The 16,672-nt window shown below is 37.7% G+C and overlaps 1 protein-coding gene across 1 annotated transcript in view; it reads left to right on the forward strand.

The window, feature by feature from the left end:
* The first annotated feature begins 12,803 nt into the window (after window positions 1-12,803).
* The window catches only part of LOC128696649 (putative achaete scute target 1), a 135,460-nt gene continuing 131,591 nt past the window's right edge, over window positions 12,804-16,672 (forward strand). Inside the window, exon 1 of the mRNA XM_053787973.2 lies at window positions 12,804-13,837. Within this exon, the coding sequence (XP_053643948.1) occupies window positions 13,032-13,837 (806 nt within the window). The 5' untranslated portion in view covers window positions 12,804-13,031. The remainder of the gene's footprint in view (window positions 13,838-16,672) is intronic.

Raw genomic sequence — 16,672 nt, forward strand, 5'->3', positions numbered from 1 at the left:
TTGCATCTTTAAAATGAGTTGGTTGGCTGGTCTGCAACTGCACAATTAATTCTTGTAGACCTAGTCTTATTTCCTCCAGACCAAAATAACCCTTGTGATATTTGTTGGAGACCCATTCAAGTGTTTTATAGCTTAATTTATTCTGTACAATGGCACTCGATAACCAGTCCGATTCCTTCAGATTATATTTGTTACTTAATGTTTTGAGAGTGCTCTCCAGTTTAACTCTAAACTGTTGTAAACCTTTGTAAGTGTGATCTGGAGATTTTAAATTAACAATAATATTCACTAGATCCAACCTACTTTGTTCTATATTACCATAAGTGACTTTCAACAAGTCAACTGCTTCCTTGTAAGAGTCATTTACATTGGGAAAGGCTTGTATGAGTATGTGAGCATCTCCTCTTACCTGTCCTTTGAGGTAAAATAATTTAGTTACACAGGCTAGGTCACTCCTGTCATGCACAGCTGCTTTAAAAATTGACCAAAATTCCTCCCAATTTTCTCCAGGATTAAACACAGGCAAACACAATTCTGGGAGTTTTGGCAAAGACATATTACTTGTTGGAGCAGACTGACCAACTGCCTGGTTTACACATTTTAATTTATTCAAGGCCTGACTTTTACAAGAAAGAATCTTTTCCTCTAATTCATAATACTGATCTACTTCAGTCTCATCTACACAGTTTACTAACAAATCTCCTTCATATTTGTTGTAATATAATTTGTATGAATCATATCTATTCCCTAAAGCATCTAAATACAATTTTAAATCATCAGTATTCACAGTTTCTTGATTCATTAATTCCAAGCACTTATTATATGCCTTGGTTACATGAACTTTCTTAGCCTGTAGTGATGCTTTCTTTACTCTATATTCCATATGTTTGTCTTCTACATCAATTTCCTCATTTTCAGCCATGATGCAATGTATTAAATCCAACTTAATAACACTGATTATGTACTAAATTATGCACTTTATAAAGGTAAATAGTACAACTTACCTTTGAATAAATCCCAGCTACTTGAGCCCAGCAATTACATGTACAAGAAAATTATATAATTTTAAATGTACATTAATACAAACTTGGCTCATCAAAATTAATATTATACCAATTAATAAATCCTTGCCAGAATTTGGCTTAGCAAAATTAATATTATACATTAATATATCAATTACACATACACTGATATAAATGTTGGCCAGACTTGAGCTTAGCTTATCAAAAGTAATATTGTAATTATTATAATCCACTACACGTTAAGTAAATTTTTGAACTTAACATTCACCTCCTTCTGTTATTTCACATACAATTATTAAGTAATTAACTAATTAATGACTTCACTAATTACCTTCATTTCAAGAAAAAAACAATGGGCAATTAAATGTGGAAAATTGCATTTATCTGAATGTAACTATGTACATAACAGTAAATGATAACAAAGATAATTATTATTTATCAATGTTACATAGACAAGTAGGAATTTGGGACACCTAGATCGCAAAAAATGCCCCCCTTCGATACCTACCACTGTCATAACCACAAGTTGCTCTGGACTTATTAATTAAATGAAATATACATACACCAGGAATACTGGTAAATATATAAATTTGTGGACTGTATATCCATAGGTCACTGGTTCGTATCCGGTTCGAAGGACGAACGGGCAATTAAATGTGGAAAATTGCATTTATGTGAATGTAACTATGTACATAACAGCTAATGATAACAAAGATAATTATTATTTATCAATGTTACATAGACAAGTAGGAATTTGGGACACCTAGGTCGCAAAAAATGTCCCCCTTCGATACCTACCACTGTCATATCCACAAGTTGCTCTGGACCCATTAATTAAATGAAATAACATACACCAGGAATACTGGTAAATATATAAATTTGTGGACTGTATATTAAAAATAATAAATGGTTATATATATACACAATTACATAACAGAAGGAAAATATATCTTAATATCACTCACCAATTTGACTGGAGATTAATGTGTATCATACTCAGAAAACCTCACTCTAACTAAATCTATGAAAATAATGCTGGCCAGAATTACACACAAATCTAGAGAGCTTATCTGAGGTTCCTGGAGCTGTCTTGTCCAGTCATCTGATATCTCAAGTTATGCAGGAATGCATGTCCAACAATTTCGCCTCCTATTTGAGAGGTGTCAGCCCAATTTTAACCTCTAGAGTACGAAAATTTCTTCCCATTACACTAACGTTGTATCCAATTCAAAACCAAGCTGGCGAGTCTCTCTTCTTTTTTTCGATAACATACTTCTTTTAAAAATACAATATAGGGCATCTATTTACCTATAAATTACCGTATTTCCGGAAAATATATACAGTATTTTCTACGTAGGCAACATTTAGGCAACTTTATTCTCTACTTCATTCTCTACTGCTCCCACCTACTTTCTGTACTCGTCTGAGGAAGCCTACTGTGTAGGCGAAACGTTTCGGAATAAAGTTGCCTAAATGTTGCCTATGTGTCTTATCTACCAAGTAGCAGGTCTACCGGAGTGCTCCCATTGTATGTTCCTGGCCACTTTTATGTCTACAGAAGTATTTTAAGTTTTGCATCCCATAATCTAAACGCGCTTCGAATATACTTAGTCAACTAGTATCTGATTACATATATATATATATATATATATATATATATATATATATATATATATATATATATATATATATATATATATTGTGAATGTTTTGTCAATGTATTTTGTCTTTAAATAAAATATATATACATAATATAGGGGGTGGTAGGAGAAAATTCTCAAACAGCTTCAGGAAGAATCTTGAGTTTTCCCTGAAGCAAGTTTATTCTTTTCTCTGAGGATGAGGGTCCCCATAACAGTTCTAGAGGTGGTACCTCCCTATATTTTATATATATGTATATATATATATATATATATATATATATATATATATATATATATATATATATATATATATATATATATATATATATATATATATATATATATATATTATTGTGTGTGTGTGTGTGTGTGTGTGTGTGTATAATGTTTGTACTCAGGTACCTTGCATGTTTGTTTGAGCGCCTTCCCAACCAGTCTGCCATGCTACGCCTCGCTGCTGCACGAGTCATTATAATAACTAACCAACCATCATGGAGAAGTGCGAAAGGTATAAGAATCATACAGGGCCTGGGGAATGGGAGGCAATTAGGTTTGGTCCGAGGAAGGGATGGGTAGCTCCAATTCCTTACATTGAAAGCCCTTAACAACATCAAGTTAACTCTCCCCCTATAATGGGACTTTCCAATTTAGTCTTAATATCCTCTAAAATTTGTCACTACATACCTGGAGAGGGGGTTAGGAGGTCAGCGCCCCCGCGGCCCGGTCTGTGACCATGCCTCGCGGTGGATCAGACCGACGTACGAACCACAGCCCGGCTGATTAGGTACTAACTTAGGTGCCTGTCAGTCCCTTCTTGAAAACAGCGAAGGGTCTATTGGTGATTCCCCTTATGTATGCTGGGAAGCAGTTGAACAATCTTGGGCCCCTGACACTTATTGTGTTGTATCTTAGTGTATGCATGGCACCCCTGCTTTTCACTGGGGATATGTTACACCGCCTGCCGAGTTTTTTGCTTTCGTAGGGAGAGATTTCCGTGTGCAGATTTGAGGTGCTTTATTGTACTTTACACGTGCAGTGAAAGTAATGAACATATCACAATGTTTCTCCTCGTAATAAGTATTGCATGTTGTAATTATTATTCTCACTGTCATAAATCTAACTTCTGTGTCGGGTTTTAAATCAAATGTTTCTAGTTTAGTTCTAATCACAACACAATTCAGTTATGTGACATACAATCCCATAATATCTCTGTTCTTTTTAATAACATTATTCCGAAACTGTAAGATACGAGGTTGTTTTGTCCGAGTTCTTTATAATTATGGTTAACACTATTGTTTCTGCTCTGTTAACATTTGCAACCTTAACTTTCAGTATATAACTTTTTTTCTATACTTATTAGATTTAGCTCTGCAACGATGTATTATTATTGTTGTAAATAATAATAATAATAATAATAATAATAATAATAATAATAATAATAATAATAATAATAATAATAATAATAATAATAATAATAAAGTAATGAAAAAATACTACGAGTCTACGGAACTAAAGTATTTTCATTGGTGTTGATGCTGCCAGATGATTCTAAATGTTGTTGACCTAAAATCCACTAAAGCAAAAACAAAAAAACTTTGCTTAATCACATGTAGTGCTGTAGGTCAAGCTGCTGTTAGCTAACGCCTGGTGCCAACTTTATGGTGGACAAATATAGTTTAGCATCGTAGTCTGGCATAAACTTCAACTTGGCGGCCACAATCATGGAAGGTTCTTACGTGGTCAATGTGAGTTTATGCTTATTTTACTAGTTGAATCACATTCTCCCTTTTCATTTTTCACGTATGTGTGCTCCTTACGATACAATCACGGGGTATATACACCGAGAGGCTTATGTTACTGTGTATGCGCTGAGAATAATCTTTAACGAGGTGAAAGTGTTGTTGATAGGTGATGTATAGGTAACATGCCCTTGACGCTTGTGAAAGGCTCTTGATTCAAAGAATTGGAACTGCTTTCCTTTTTCTTGGATCAAATATGATTGCCTCCCACTACCCCCTGGCACTGTATAACCCCTATTAGTTTAGCGCTCCCCATGACTACAACGTATTAATAACGCGACATGCAGCCTTAATGCCCCTCGTGTGGTGGGTAGGTTTTAAATCCAATAAACCATCCAATACTTATGATAAGAATTGTTCAGGGAAGGTGCCTCGATGCTGGTAAATGGCTCTTGATCCGAGGAATTTGAGCTACCTTCAAATCAAACAAGTTTCCCCAACGTTGTGTGACTCCTACATTTTTTAGCACTTCCCCACGACCAGTAAAATATTTTTTGCAGAATAATTCGCTTTAATAAGTAAATAATATATAACGTTGCATTACACAAGTGACAACTGGGAGATGTAAATGTTCGAATAAATAATTAACAAAAAATCAACTACAACGTTTGGAGCTATATGACCCATATGCAGCGCTGTATAGCCCTTGTGGCTTAGCGCTTCTTTTTGATTATAATAATAATAATATATGACCCATACGAGTTTAATAATTGTTTTTTACTACTACGATAATAGTGCGCATGTAAAAAAAAATCGACTAATGGCAATTTTAGGACAGTAAAGACAACGTTTCACGTGTGCAACAGGATTTTTTCCAGGTCAGTTAGATTACCTGGGGAAGCACAATATATAGGAGGGAGAAAGAAGAGTCACAGAGCTACATACTCGTATTACTTATGTTTTCGAGTCTGCCGTTAAGTCATCAAAAAATAAATAATTACCTCGTACACTACTGGTCACACCATGACACCAAAACAGAGGTGTCCTAATCGGATGTATTTTTCTGTCCCTGCGGGATATAAGCCCAGAATTCCTATGAGAGAACTGCAGAAATATCAGCTATCTTTTTGAAATTACATTATCCTACATTGTTTATACAAGATCGCAGAAGGAGCACCCCATCTTGTAAATGGTATGGGGGTACCAATAAACTGTGGAAAAACGCCTCGTATACAGATTGTGACTTTTATTATTATTATTATTATAATCAAAAAGAAGCGTTAAGCCAGTGACATTTATTAAAGGGGACAACATTGACAAATAATTAATCTCCCCTCATAATATGTCTATCAGTGTCACAAAATATAAACCATGCCAACAGCATATAAGGCATCATTCACAAGACAAAGATTCCACCTACAATCAAGAACATCGAAATATCGCGATATTTGAAATTCCTTGTGGAGGTTGTGATAAAATTTGTCGGTAACCTGTCAACACGCTTAAACAAACTTATTCTTTCAAAATAGACAATTTTAATAGAGCTTGTGCTGCACACACAATTCGCATAGCCACTTTATCAATGGCCGAAGACAGAATTAGTCATTAAAGAGTGACAAATTCAAGGGAAAGTACTTAGAAACTGTCCTCATTACAACTTCCAACATATGTATATATATTATATATATATATATATATATATATATATATATATATATATATATATATATATATATATATATATATATATATATATATATATATATATATATATATATATAATACATTTAATTATTCTGAGGGAGTCAAACTAGAGGTTAGATGTTTAAACACAGTACTATTCTTTTTACATTTTCGTAGATATAGTTTTTTTTTATTTTTTAATATTTGGCATTAATACTGTTTATATAAATATGCAGTTTGTTTTCATACCAGTGTTGAATAAATATCTTGGAATAGCATCATAATGATGAAGGGTTGCGTTGTAACCAAAAAAACTATTTTTAAATTGGATTCATGAACAAAGCTTGGAGAGAAACTAGGTGAAATTTCAATTCGCAGTCTTGCCTAATAACATATTTTTGGTATGAGTAGCTGAACTGATTTAGTTTTTAGTGTGATTTCCTTAATTTACGGACATAATCTTTGCACAAGGCATTCATTAAACTACTAAAAACCTAGAGATTAACCTAGAATACTATGATCTAACTAGGCTTCAGCAAAATGTATATTGTTTTATTTCTCTGGCTTTAATAAGCTTCAGAAAACATAGATTAAATTAGCTTTTTTTACCTATGTTGTTTTAAGTAAATGCTGTTGTCTTATTAATTTACAGAAAACGTCTGTTAGGTAATACTGCTAGAGTTCATGAGATTATGTATAACATTTATGATGCAACGGTACTGGAAGAATATCCTCATTGTGTAAGTCCTCTCTCTAATCAAGCATGTGTGACCTCTACTGTTAAGCATTTCCCCGTGAATATAAAAATTTGTCTCAGTATTACGTTAGAATACTATTTTACAAGGTGTGAAAACATCGGATGTTTTCATGAACCTGAATAAGCATTCGCCACTGAGTGTTTGCAAATATAGATGAAGCTAGAACGTTTGCTTTTGTTATGCTGAAGAGTGCACGCGAAGTTTTCATTACAACTTACGAAACACTGGACACTAGTTGTGTGCTGACACAAGGTACTATATACACCGAGAAATACAGTGTATATGCACCTAGAGATGCCTTCCTCAGTAATCAGATACCGAAAGGTATTATAATTGAGTAGAGAGGTGAGCATCTGAATATATATTGTCGACAGACTATTTTAATTCATTTTATAAATTAATACACTATTGATATTGGTGTACGGGTGAATTATAACCGTAATAACCTACGTGTAGTCGATAGGCTTTAAACCCGACTCTGTAACTGGGTGTTGGCAGCGTTGGTCCTGGGGGCAGTGAGGTAGCCTGACAGCAGACACCGGCCGTGCCTTGACTATTTTGGATTGGGCGGTGGCGCTGCAAAAAAGCGCCCCTCCCTGCTACCCAGTAACGCGGGCCCAGCCAGCTTCCCGCCTTCCCCTACAAAGACAGGAAAAACCAAGCAACAAAAACCAAGTGAAAGAGGCACTAAGGTAAAGAAAACAGGTGCGACGATAAATATATGGCAAAGGGGTGGTATGGTAAAGAAGCAGAATGTCCTTGACTAAGTCATGCAGGATGCTGATAGTTCTAATAGAAGCAGAGGGCGTACTAGCTACAATAATACTATTAAAAGATTAGGTAAGATGACTGCTCCCGTGGGAGTTTGTTATTGTAAGGTAAGGAGCACAATGGGATACGACGTACGGCAGGATTCAAATATAGGTTTAATACAAGACATACGGGGAGTAGAGGCTGTAGATTATAATACCGTTAAAATAAATGTTCCTCGTGTGAGTTTGTTGAACAGTTTAATAATGCAAATTATATAATTATGGGCAAATTAAACTAGCCAAATTCATGCCATGTATTGGAAGGCTGTCTAGCTTAAACACGAAGTGTAGTTCGAGTAATTTATGAGGTAGGCCTGCAGACTGGCGAGCCATGAGCTAGTGTTCATGCCTCTGCCCAGCGCTGAATGATATACCCCGGGTTTGCCCATTACATAAACATAATAATACAATGTCCTTGGGGGAACTTAGAACGAGACGTAAAATAATTACGGCACAGAAAATACTGCAGGGCATAGACGAGGTAGATATGGAGAAACTTTACGGGGTTTAGCATTTAGACTGATGATACTGAGAGACTATCAGAATATTGAAAAAGGTAGGTTATCTATTATTTCTCATGGGAAGCGCTAAATCTGTAGTCATACAGCGTCTGGGGAATGGGAAGTAATCAGATTTGATCCAGAAATGAGAGTAATTCAAGTTCCCATATCAAGAGCCTTTCACCGGCATCACGCACTCCCCTTTTAGGGTGAAGGAGTAAAAGAGAACACTGAGCAAATCCTTTTAACTAATTGTCACCAAAACACCAGAGATATGAATTCTGCCAGACGCCTGGAAGATAACTAGTATAATTCTAAAATACAAGACGTGCAACAGACGGGTCATTACACTATAGACAAATATTCCTGACATACATCACATGAAAACATATGAAAAAATAGTGAGAAAGAGTCGAATGGAGCACCTTGAGACCATTGATTGCATCACATTGCACCAACATGGATTCAGGACTGAAAAATGTTTGATAAACCTAATCTAAACTTAATAGGTTGATGGAAATAAGGCAAGTAAGAGAAAAGTTAGCGGATTGCGTTTTCCTCGACAAGAAAATCGACACAGTTGGCAGAGCTAGAAAAATATTTTAGTATAGATAAATGAATACATGAAGAAAACTGTCGCAATGAGAAAGAAAACAATCAGGATGGACGAGATCACAGTAGGGCGAGGCGTAGATCCCATACTGTTTGCGGTGTACATAAATGACCTACCAGTGGCGACTGATGCCTAAATGTAGTGCTCGTGTGCAACGCAAAGATAATTAGAAAAATACAAATGAAGGAAGACTGCATAAAATTACACAAAGATCTTAAAAGAGTGACTCATAAAATCACAACACAATTGGAAACAAATAACAAAGAGGTGGGACTCGAACCCATGGCAAGCGAGTCCTAAAACTAGCAGGCCAGTGTGCTTATTAGGCCGGTATGGTCCAGTGGATAACACATTGGCCTGTGACTCGCTTGCCATGGGGTCGATCCTCACCCGTTTTGTGATCTTAAAGGAGTATAACAGTGGTAAAAAAGGCTATAAAAATTTAATGCCAGCACTAACAAAGCAATGAACATTGGATTCTTCTAAAATAAACCTACGAATAAACATCAGACCTAAGCTGTCTTCCGAAGTATACACAGAGAATAAACTAGTCAATGTAAGAATATGCAATAATACACCCAACTTATAACCATACCCTAACATACAACACATATCACCTCACTAAACAGTCCACCCTCTATCATATCCCTACTACTGCTAGCCCACTCTTCCTTCACAACCTCCACCAAAAAGCGCATAAGCAATTAGCAAGTGCAGTGAAATATGTTTCAAGGTCATTTACATAAATTCTGATGAGATAACTAACAAGATCAGCGAGGTCATTGAGTGAAGACAGGAAAGCAGTGATAAAATCGTGATCGCAGGCACAAGTAACATTGTTAAAAAACTGCTTTTCCAAATGACGTCACCTAATCAGGAAACATTTGAAGTTCAAGGAAATGAAAGTCCTCAGCTGCAAGGACTTCATTGACTACACATATGGAACATCAATGTTAATTATACACAGCCCACTGCTGAACAACGTTAAGCCCAAAGACATGGAGGGCACAGCTTTTAAACTGAGGAGTGATGATCTTGTCGAGTCAAGATATCCACGGACCCATAAGGACGAGAAGTGTCAAGGATCCTTGTTAGTTAAAAACCTGACTTACTATTGCCATAGCTCAGACTCTGGCAAACAATTGGTCATCGATGGTCTTAAGCGTCTGGATTACGGCTTACCCACCACTGGCTTGTGGTCTCTGCAGGCATGTCAAGGTTGAGTTTTTTTTTTTTTTTAATCTATTTGCAAAGTTTCACAGAACCCATACAAGAAGATCACAGAATCTTTGGGTTCCGCAAAACCCCGGTAGAAAATGCAGCTTTATAGCAAGGGGATAAACAGAAAAAATCAATTTAGAGATTATATTGGAGTCAAAACAAAGGCTCAACCACAGCTAGTACACGGCCACATCAGAAGGAATTTGACAATAAGAAATAAAGTGATAAGTGTTAAAGAAGGCGTGAGATGTACTCGCCAGAAATTTAGAAAAGTACGTAAAGAGCTCAACATAATTAATAGCATCTTCTCCACTGAACGAAACTCATTACCAGAAATGTAATGGAAAAGGACGAAGCACACACAAAAAGCAAGTACTGAAATAAACAGTGAAGTAATGAGACTTCTGAGAAACTTCAATGTATATAAACCAAATGCAACATGACTAGTTATCGACTTGAGTTGCATTGTACTATATGTAAATACGATAAATATCCGTTGATTTGGAATCGAACGTGTTTGTCCTTAAATGTACATATATTTCACACTGTTTCCCTTGCAGTGGCGGCTTCAGGAAGGAAGATAAACTTGAGCCCAAACTCGCCACTGCAGGGTCTCGGATACCCTGCGGTTGCACGTCCTCCTGGCTCTGCAACCCGAGCCCATCACTGATACCAGAGCCCGATAACACTGTGTGTGTTAGTTACCATTTTGTCCTAGGCACATGTCGATTAGACACTAGGCCTGTTCTACGTGTGTGTGTGTGTGTGTACTCACCTATTTGTGGTTGCAGGGGTCGATTCATAGCTCCTGGCCCCGCCTCTTCGCTGATTGCTACTAGGTCCTCTCTCTCCCTGCCCCATGAGCTTTATCATACCTCGCCTTAAAGCTATGTATGGTTCCCGCCTCCACTACGTCACTTTCTAGGCTATTCCACGGCCTGACTACTCTATGACTGAAGAAATACTTCCTAACATCCCTTTGATTCATCTGAGTCTTCAACTTCCAATTGTGACCTCTTGTGTCTGTGTCCCTTCTCTGGAACATCCCGTCTTTGTCCACCTTGTCTATTCTATTGTGTGTGTGTGTGTACTCACCTAATTGTACTCACCTAATTGTGGTTGCAGGGGTCGAGACTCAGCTCCTGGCCTCGCCTCTTCACTGATCGCTACTAGGTCCTCTCCCTCTCAGCTTCCTGAGCTGTCATACCTCTTCTTAGAACTATGTATGGTTCCTGCCTCCACTACTTCACTTGCTAGGCTATTCCACTTCCTGACGTGTGTGTGTGTGTGTGTGTGTGTGTGTGTGTGTGTGTGTGTGTGTGTGTGTGTGTGTGTGTGTGTGTGTGTGTGTGAGCGCGCGCTTGCGTGCGTGAGAGAATGTTTGATTCAACTTTCTCTGGCCCGAAACTAGGAACTCAATGCTAGATTTCGTCTAATCCGGCGCACTCTCTTTCGATGTCTTATATTATCCCGTCCCTTATACATTTACACCCGATTTTCTCTAGCCTAAGAAGCTCCAGTCTGATATCAGATGATCGCTAATCTAATTTCTCACACTTTTCCCATCACATTTTGACTTATCCAATATTGACTTCACTGAAGATGCTCTCCCATCAGAAACAAGACATTCTTTAATATTGTACGTCTTATATAGTATTGTGCTATTGCCTGTAGGAGAATCATCTAATCTCTTAATAATGGGGTTATGTTCCTTATAATAGGGAATATATGTGACTATAAAGGGGTTATTATATGCATGTTCCCTTTGTAATGGGGGATTATAAGCCCCCATACAATGTGAGTTTTATACTCTCTTAAAATAAGAGTGTTGTATCCCTTATTATGTAGGGTGATAGGTCCTCTTATGATGTGAATGATAATAGGTCCTAGGCCACTTATGTTGGTGATAGGTTTACTTATAATGTGAGTGGTAACAGGTCCTGGAGTATACCTGTGATTTGGTTGAAAAACATATGCACCGAGGTTTGTCTCTTAATGTACATATACTGAAAGTATGTTTTAGTCCATCATTTAGGGATTAAAGAATTCTTAAATGGTAGTGTAGAGGCGACATGTAGTTTTAATGACCCTCGTGAAGTCGACAGGATCTAAACCTCATAAGCCAACTAAATAATGTGAGTGATAAGTCCACTTATAATAATGAAGTATCATGCTAGATTTACTTACATATGGGTGCTGGCGGGCCTCCCTCATAACATGAAGTGATGGTGGGTCCCTTTCATAATGTGAGATGATGGCGGTTGCATTCTAGAGCCTTTTAATATTTACTTAACTGGGTGAAAGGGACTCTTCCCAGCCTCCTCCCCCACTAACCGCCACGTCACTCCTCGTTCTCCCACCATATGCTCTCTCACGCACGCATACGTAAACATACACATACAGATAAATACTAAATGCTGAAGACGAGACATGAGCATATATTTGCTACTGCATCTACAAATAGGTAATCTCACTGAGACGTATACATTTATAAATCATTACACATGATCATTCACGCATCAAACAATAGGTATATAGAAACACTGATTGACACTCCAACGGATGGACATAACAATTATCATATCTTCGCCCTTGAAGTTAGGGATAAGATACATCCAAGTTGCCTAGTGTAGCAGCAGTGTAATTGTTCACCAGCATGATGCCTGCTACACGTCATTTCTTAGATACATTTCCACTCTGTCACTTTCTCTGCACCAGTCTCTCCCAAGCCTCAGCAGTGTACAGACTAAGTGATAGTCATCATATAGACAAAGAAACTCGTGTTGCGTAGCGTTATTTATAGATTAACACCACCATAGAGGCTGCGACTGGGCCCATGTGGGTTTGACAGTAGAGATGAAAGGGTGAGGTAGCGCGTCTGACGGGAAGGGAGCTCACCACCCGCCTAGGTATTCACGGGACGGATTTGGAGTGTGGTGGTTGGCACAGGCGGCGAGGAGGGGCTAGTGGCGGCCGTGGTGTGGCAGTGTAGCCCTTGACTGTGTCCCCGGCGGTCGCTTATGTTCTCTCATTCCTCACCATGTTCTCCTGGCTCAGCAGAGATGATATCAAGAAACGTCACTTACAGATGTGCGAGTCGGTGCTGGAGGGCCTCAAGATGGTCTACAAGAATAAGGTCCTACCCCTAGAGTCTCACTACAAGTTTGAAGATTTCCATTCCCCTCCACTGAACGACACAGACTTCGATGCCAAGCCCATGATACTTCTGGTGGGACAGTATTCCACAGGCAAGACTACCTTCATTCGGTATATCCTGGAGAAGGATTTCCCGGGAATACGCATCGGGCCTGAGCCTACGACGGACAGCTTTGTTGTGGTGATGTATAACGAGAGAGACGGTATTATTCCTGGCAACGCCCTCGTGGTGGATCCCAAAAAACCCTTCCGTCCTCTGTCAAAGTATGGCAACACTTTCCTTAACCGATTCCAATGTTCTCACGTCAACTCCAACGTGTTAAAAGGTCTCAGCGTCGTCGACACACCCGGCATATTGTCGGGAGAGAAGCAAAGAGTCGACCGAGGCTATGACTTCCATTCTGTGCTTGAGTGGTTCGCGGAAAGGGTCGACAGGATTATCCTTCTGTTCGATGCTCACAAACTTGACATCTCTGACGAGTTCCGATGCTTCCTAGAGCGTCTGAGAGGCCAACATGATAAAATTCGCATCGTGCTCAACAAGGCGGATATGATTGACCATCAGCAGTTGATGAGGGTGTATGGTGCTCTTATGTGGTCATTGGGCAAGATCCTCAACACACCAGAAGTGGAGAGAGTCTACGTCGGCTCCTTCTGGAATCAACCGCTCAGATACGACATCAACAGATCGTAAGTACCCATATTCATTTTTATTTTGGCCCCATTTGGTAATTAGCTATCATTTCCATCAGTGTTTTGAATGTTACTCGTTTTTTATGTATTAGCAGTAATTTCTGTAGTCACCTTTGAGGGTGGAGTCGAAGAGACCCCTTAAATTATAGTATGCAACTGCTGTACCCTTGTGGTATGGGCTTCTCAACCATCTCAGTAGCCTTGCCGCTAGTGTTCCATATTCAAATGCACCCCGGCACCATAAACAAACAACAGAATATTAGAAAACTTTAAAAATAAACATTTACTTGTTGGGGGTACTTGCCGACGTGTGTTTGTATCCATTTTCACCACTCGTGTACCTCCCTGAGCCGAGTCTAAACATAGCCGGAAACAGTGCGTTTGTCTTCACTTCATTGTTGATACAAAATATTAATTACCCTCGAAAATTTATTTTATTTTGTTATTAGTATTTTAGATTATTACACTAATATTAATACCTTTGCATGATGTATATTAGTGACTGAGAAACATGCAATATACCTTGCCGATTTTTTTCTAAGCTTTAATAATACTTTAGCTATTTATTTTCGTATTACTTTTGTATAATGTATGTTAATGACCCTTGTAAATATATAAGCGGTGTTTTTCTATAGCAGTAGGTTTTATTATGAAATATTGTTTATGAAATGCATTTTACCGGCGTGAGTTTTGATGATTATGAGTTAGTAGTGTTGTATAATACCAAAGGTACGGATTAGGCTGCACAGTGGTGGCGGATTCTCAGTAATCCGCTGCCTAGTAATGAAGGCAGACCTTGAACCAAACCATCGTGTATATGAGTCAGAATCAGCGTGCCTTAGGTATTCAAGTTCAGGCATACCTGTACGTCCATTGCAGTGATAGTGAGAATATCACCTGCAAAATTCACCTGGCTTTTAACGAGAATTTGATTAGATTCTTTAGAGGTGCAAGAGAATGACATGACTATTATGATTAGGGGACCATCTTGTTTATATTATTTTCCGATCAACTGTGACCATGTTATTTTCCGTGTTCATGAAACGACTTTTGCAGTAATAATTTTCTTTTGAAGTTTTTTTTTTTTTTTTTTTTTTTTAAAGTAAGTTTAATAGATATATGAAATGTGTAATAGACGTTGAATATGCAGTTTAAAATCTTGGTGTAAAATCTCAAAATGTCTGAAAAAATGTATACATAGATAAATTTTAAGAACTCAGACTAACGTCAACATTCTCTAACCCTTTACGGGTGGGGGTCGGATTGAGTTGATGTCGGTGAAGGACTTGTATAAAATCCAAGGGATTCGAGCTACCCTCTCCCTATTCAGATCTAGTTACCTCCCAGTCTTCAAGAGCTGTATGACCCCTACGGGTTTAACGCTCCTTCATGTTAACACTTCTCCGCCAGAAGTAACTTAAGTCACCTAATGAATGATGATCTATAAGTCATATTTAATGTGTTGAACAAGCGGTCTTTTTAATGGATATTTTAACTAGAAGCATGATATATTGTAAGGAAGTACCTTTCATTCAGTCAATATTTTTTTTTGCAACCCGAGAACAGTCTCCTTTCAGATGAAATACTGAATCAGTAAACAAGCCGCCCACATTTACAAAAATAATTACGAACTAGGGGAAGGGGTTAATAATTATTTGTTTGTAACACATTATGCAAGACGCATTAAGAGTTTGAATTACATATTTAAATTTATTCTTTAACGTTGTATGGCATGCTTGATTGCATATATAATAATAATGTTTTTTTTTTTCATATTAACCTTTCCTTACATTATTTTTTGTTACAAAATTGAAGCATAAACTGTGAAAGATGCCAAAAATTTAAAATAAAAGTGCGGTAGAGAGGAAGCAGAGATTGCAAGAAGCAAGGTGATCGAGGACTGGACAATGGACGTTAGGTGGAACTTGAAAGGTATTCAAGCTGGAAACAGCAGCAGCATTCTGCCGATTGTGATGAAGAAAAGGCAAGTGCAGGGCAGTCATTTATTCAATGTTTCATTGTATATAGAGGTTTGTTGATTTAATAAAGTTCTACATAGAGCGAAACTGTGTCGAAATAAATGGTTGCATTGCACCTGTGGAATTTAAGTTGCCAGAAAAGCAAGATATCCTATCAACACAGACTCACCGAGGTTTATGATGGAGACTAGCTTGTCTCACTAATGAGACCTTGCCTGTGCAGAAAATTTGTTTGGCAGTAAGGTTCCCAAAATAGGTGAGAAGATAGAAAGGTAGAAGAAAAATGAGAGAATGAGGCAGTGTGTGAAACGAATAGGAGATTCGTGCAAGGGAAACAAGATGTATCTGAAATATGCGCTGAATCATAACAGGTATTCAGAGTGCAACACATTTAACAGGCTTCCACTTCGCATTCACTTGGCAGGATGGTAGTTATAAAAAAAATTGTAAAACAAGATAAAAACGCGACTGAAATGACCCTAGAGTATTATTATTATTATTATTATTATTATTAAGGGGAAACGCTTAACCCATAGGGCTCATAGAATAAATAACTTAAAAAAATATTTATTTCAAAGCATGGGAGATGGCTGGGATGGGATCAAAGAGGATGTATTGTCAGCTACAACTCTGTAAATGTTAAACGTGAGTTATCAACAACTAAATAACAATGTTGAAGAGGGAAAATCACGAGCTTAGCAAATGAGACAACTATGGATACTAACTCCATCAATGTACAGTATTCTAAATATAAATAAAGCTACCCTGGCCAAAAGCTGGAGCTCAACCCCGGGGACTCTAATACGCCCCTTAGATAGGTTTCTGTTCTATCGACTTCACATAAATTAAGACC

The sequence above is a fragment of the Cherax quadricarinatus genome, chromosome 46, assembly GCF_038502225.1.
Source record: "Cherax quadricarinatus isolate ZL_2023a chromosome 46, ASM3850222v1, whole genome shotgun sequence".
Classification (NCBI taxonomy): Eukaryota; Metazoa; Arthropoda; class Malacostraca; order Decapoda; family Parastacidae; genus Cherax; species Cherax quadricarinatus.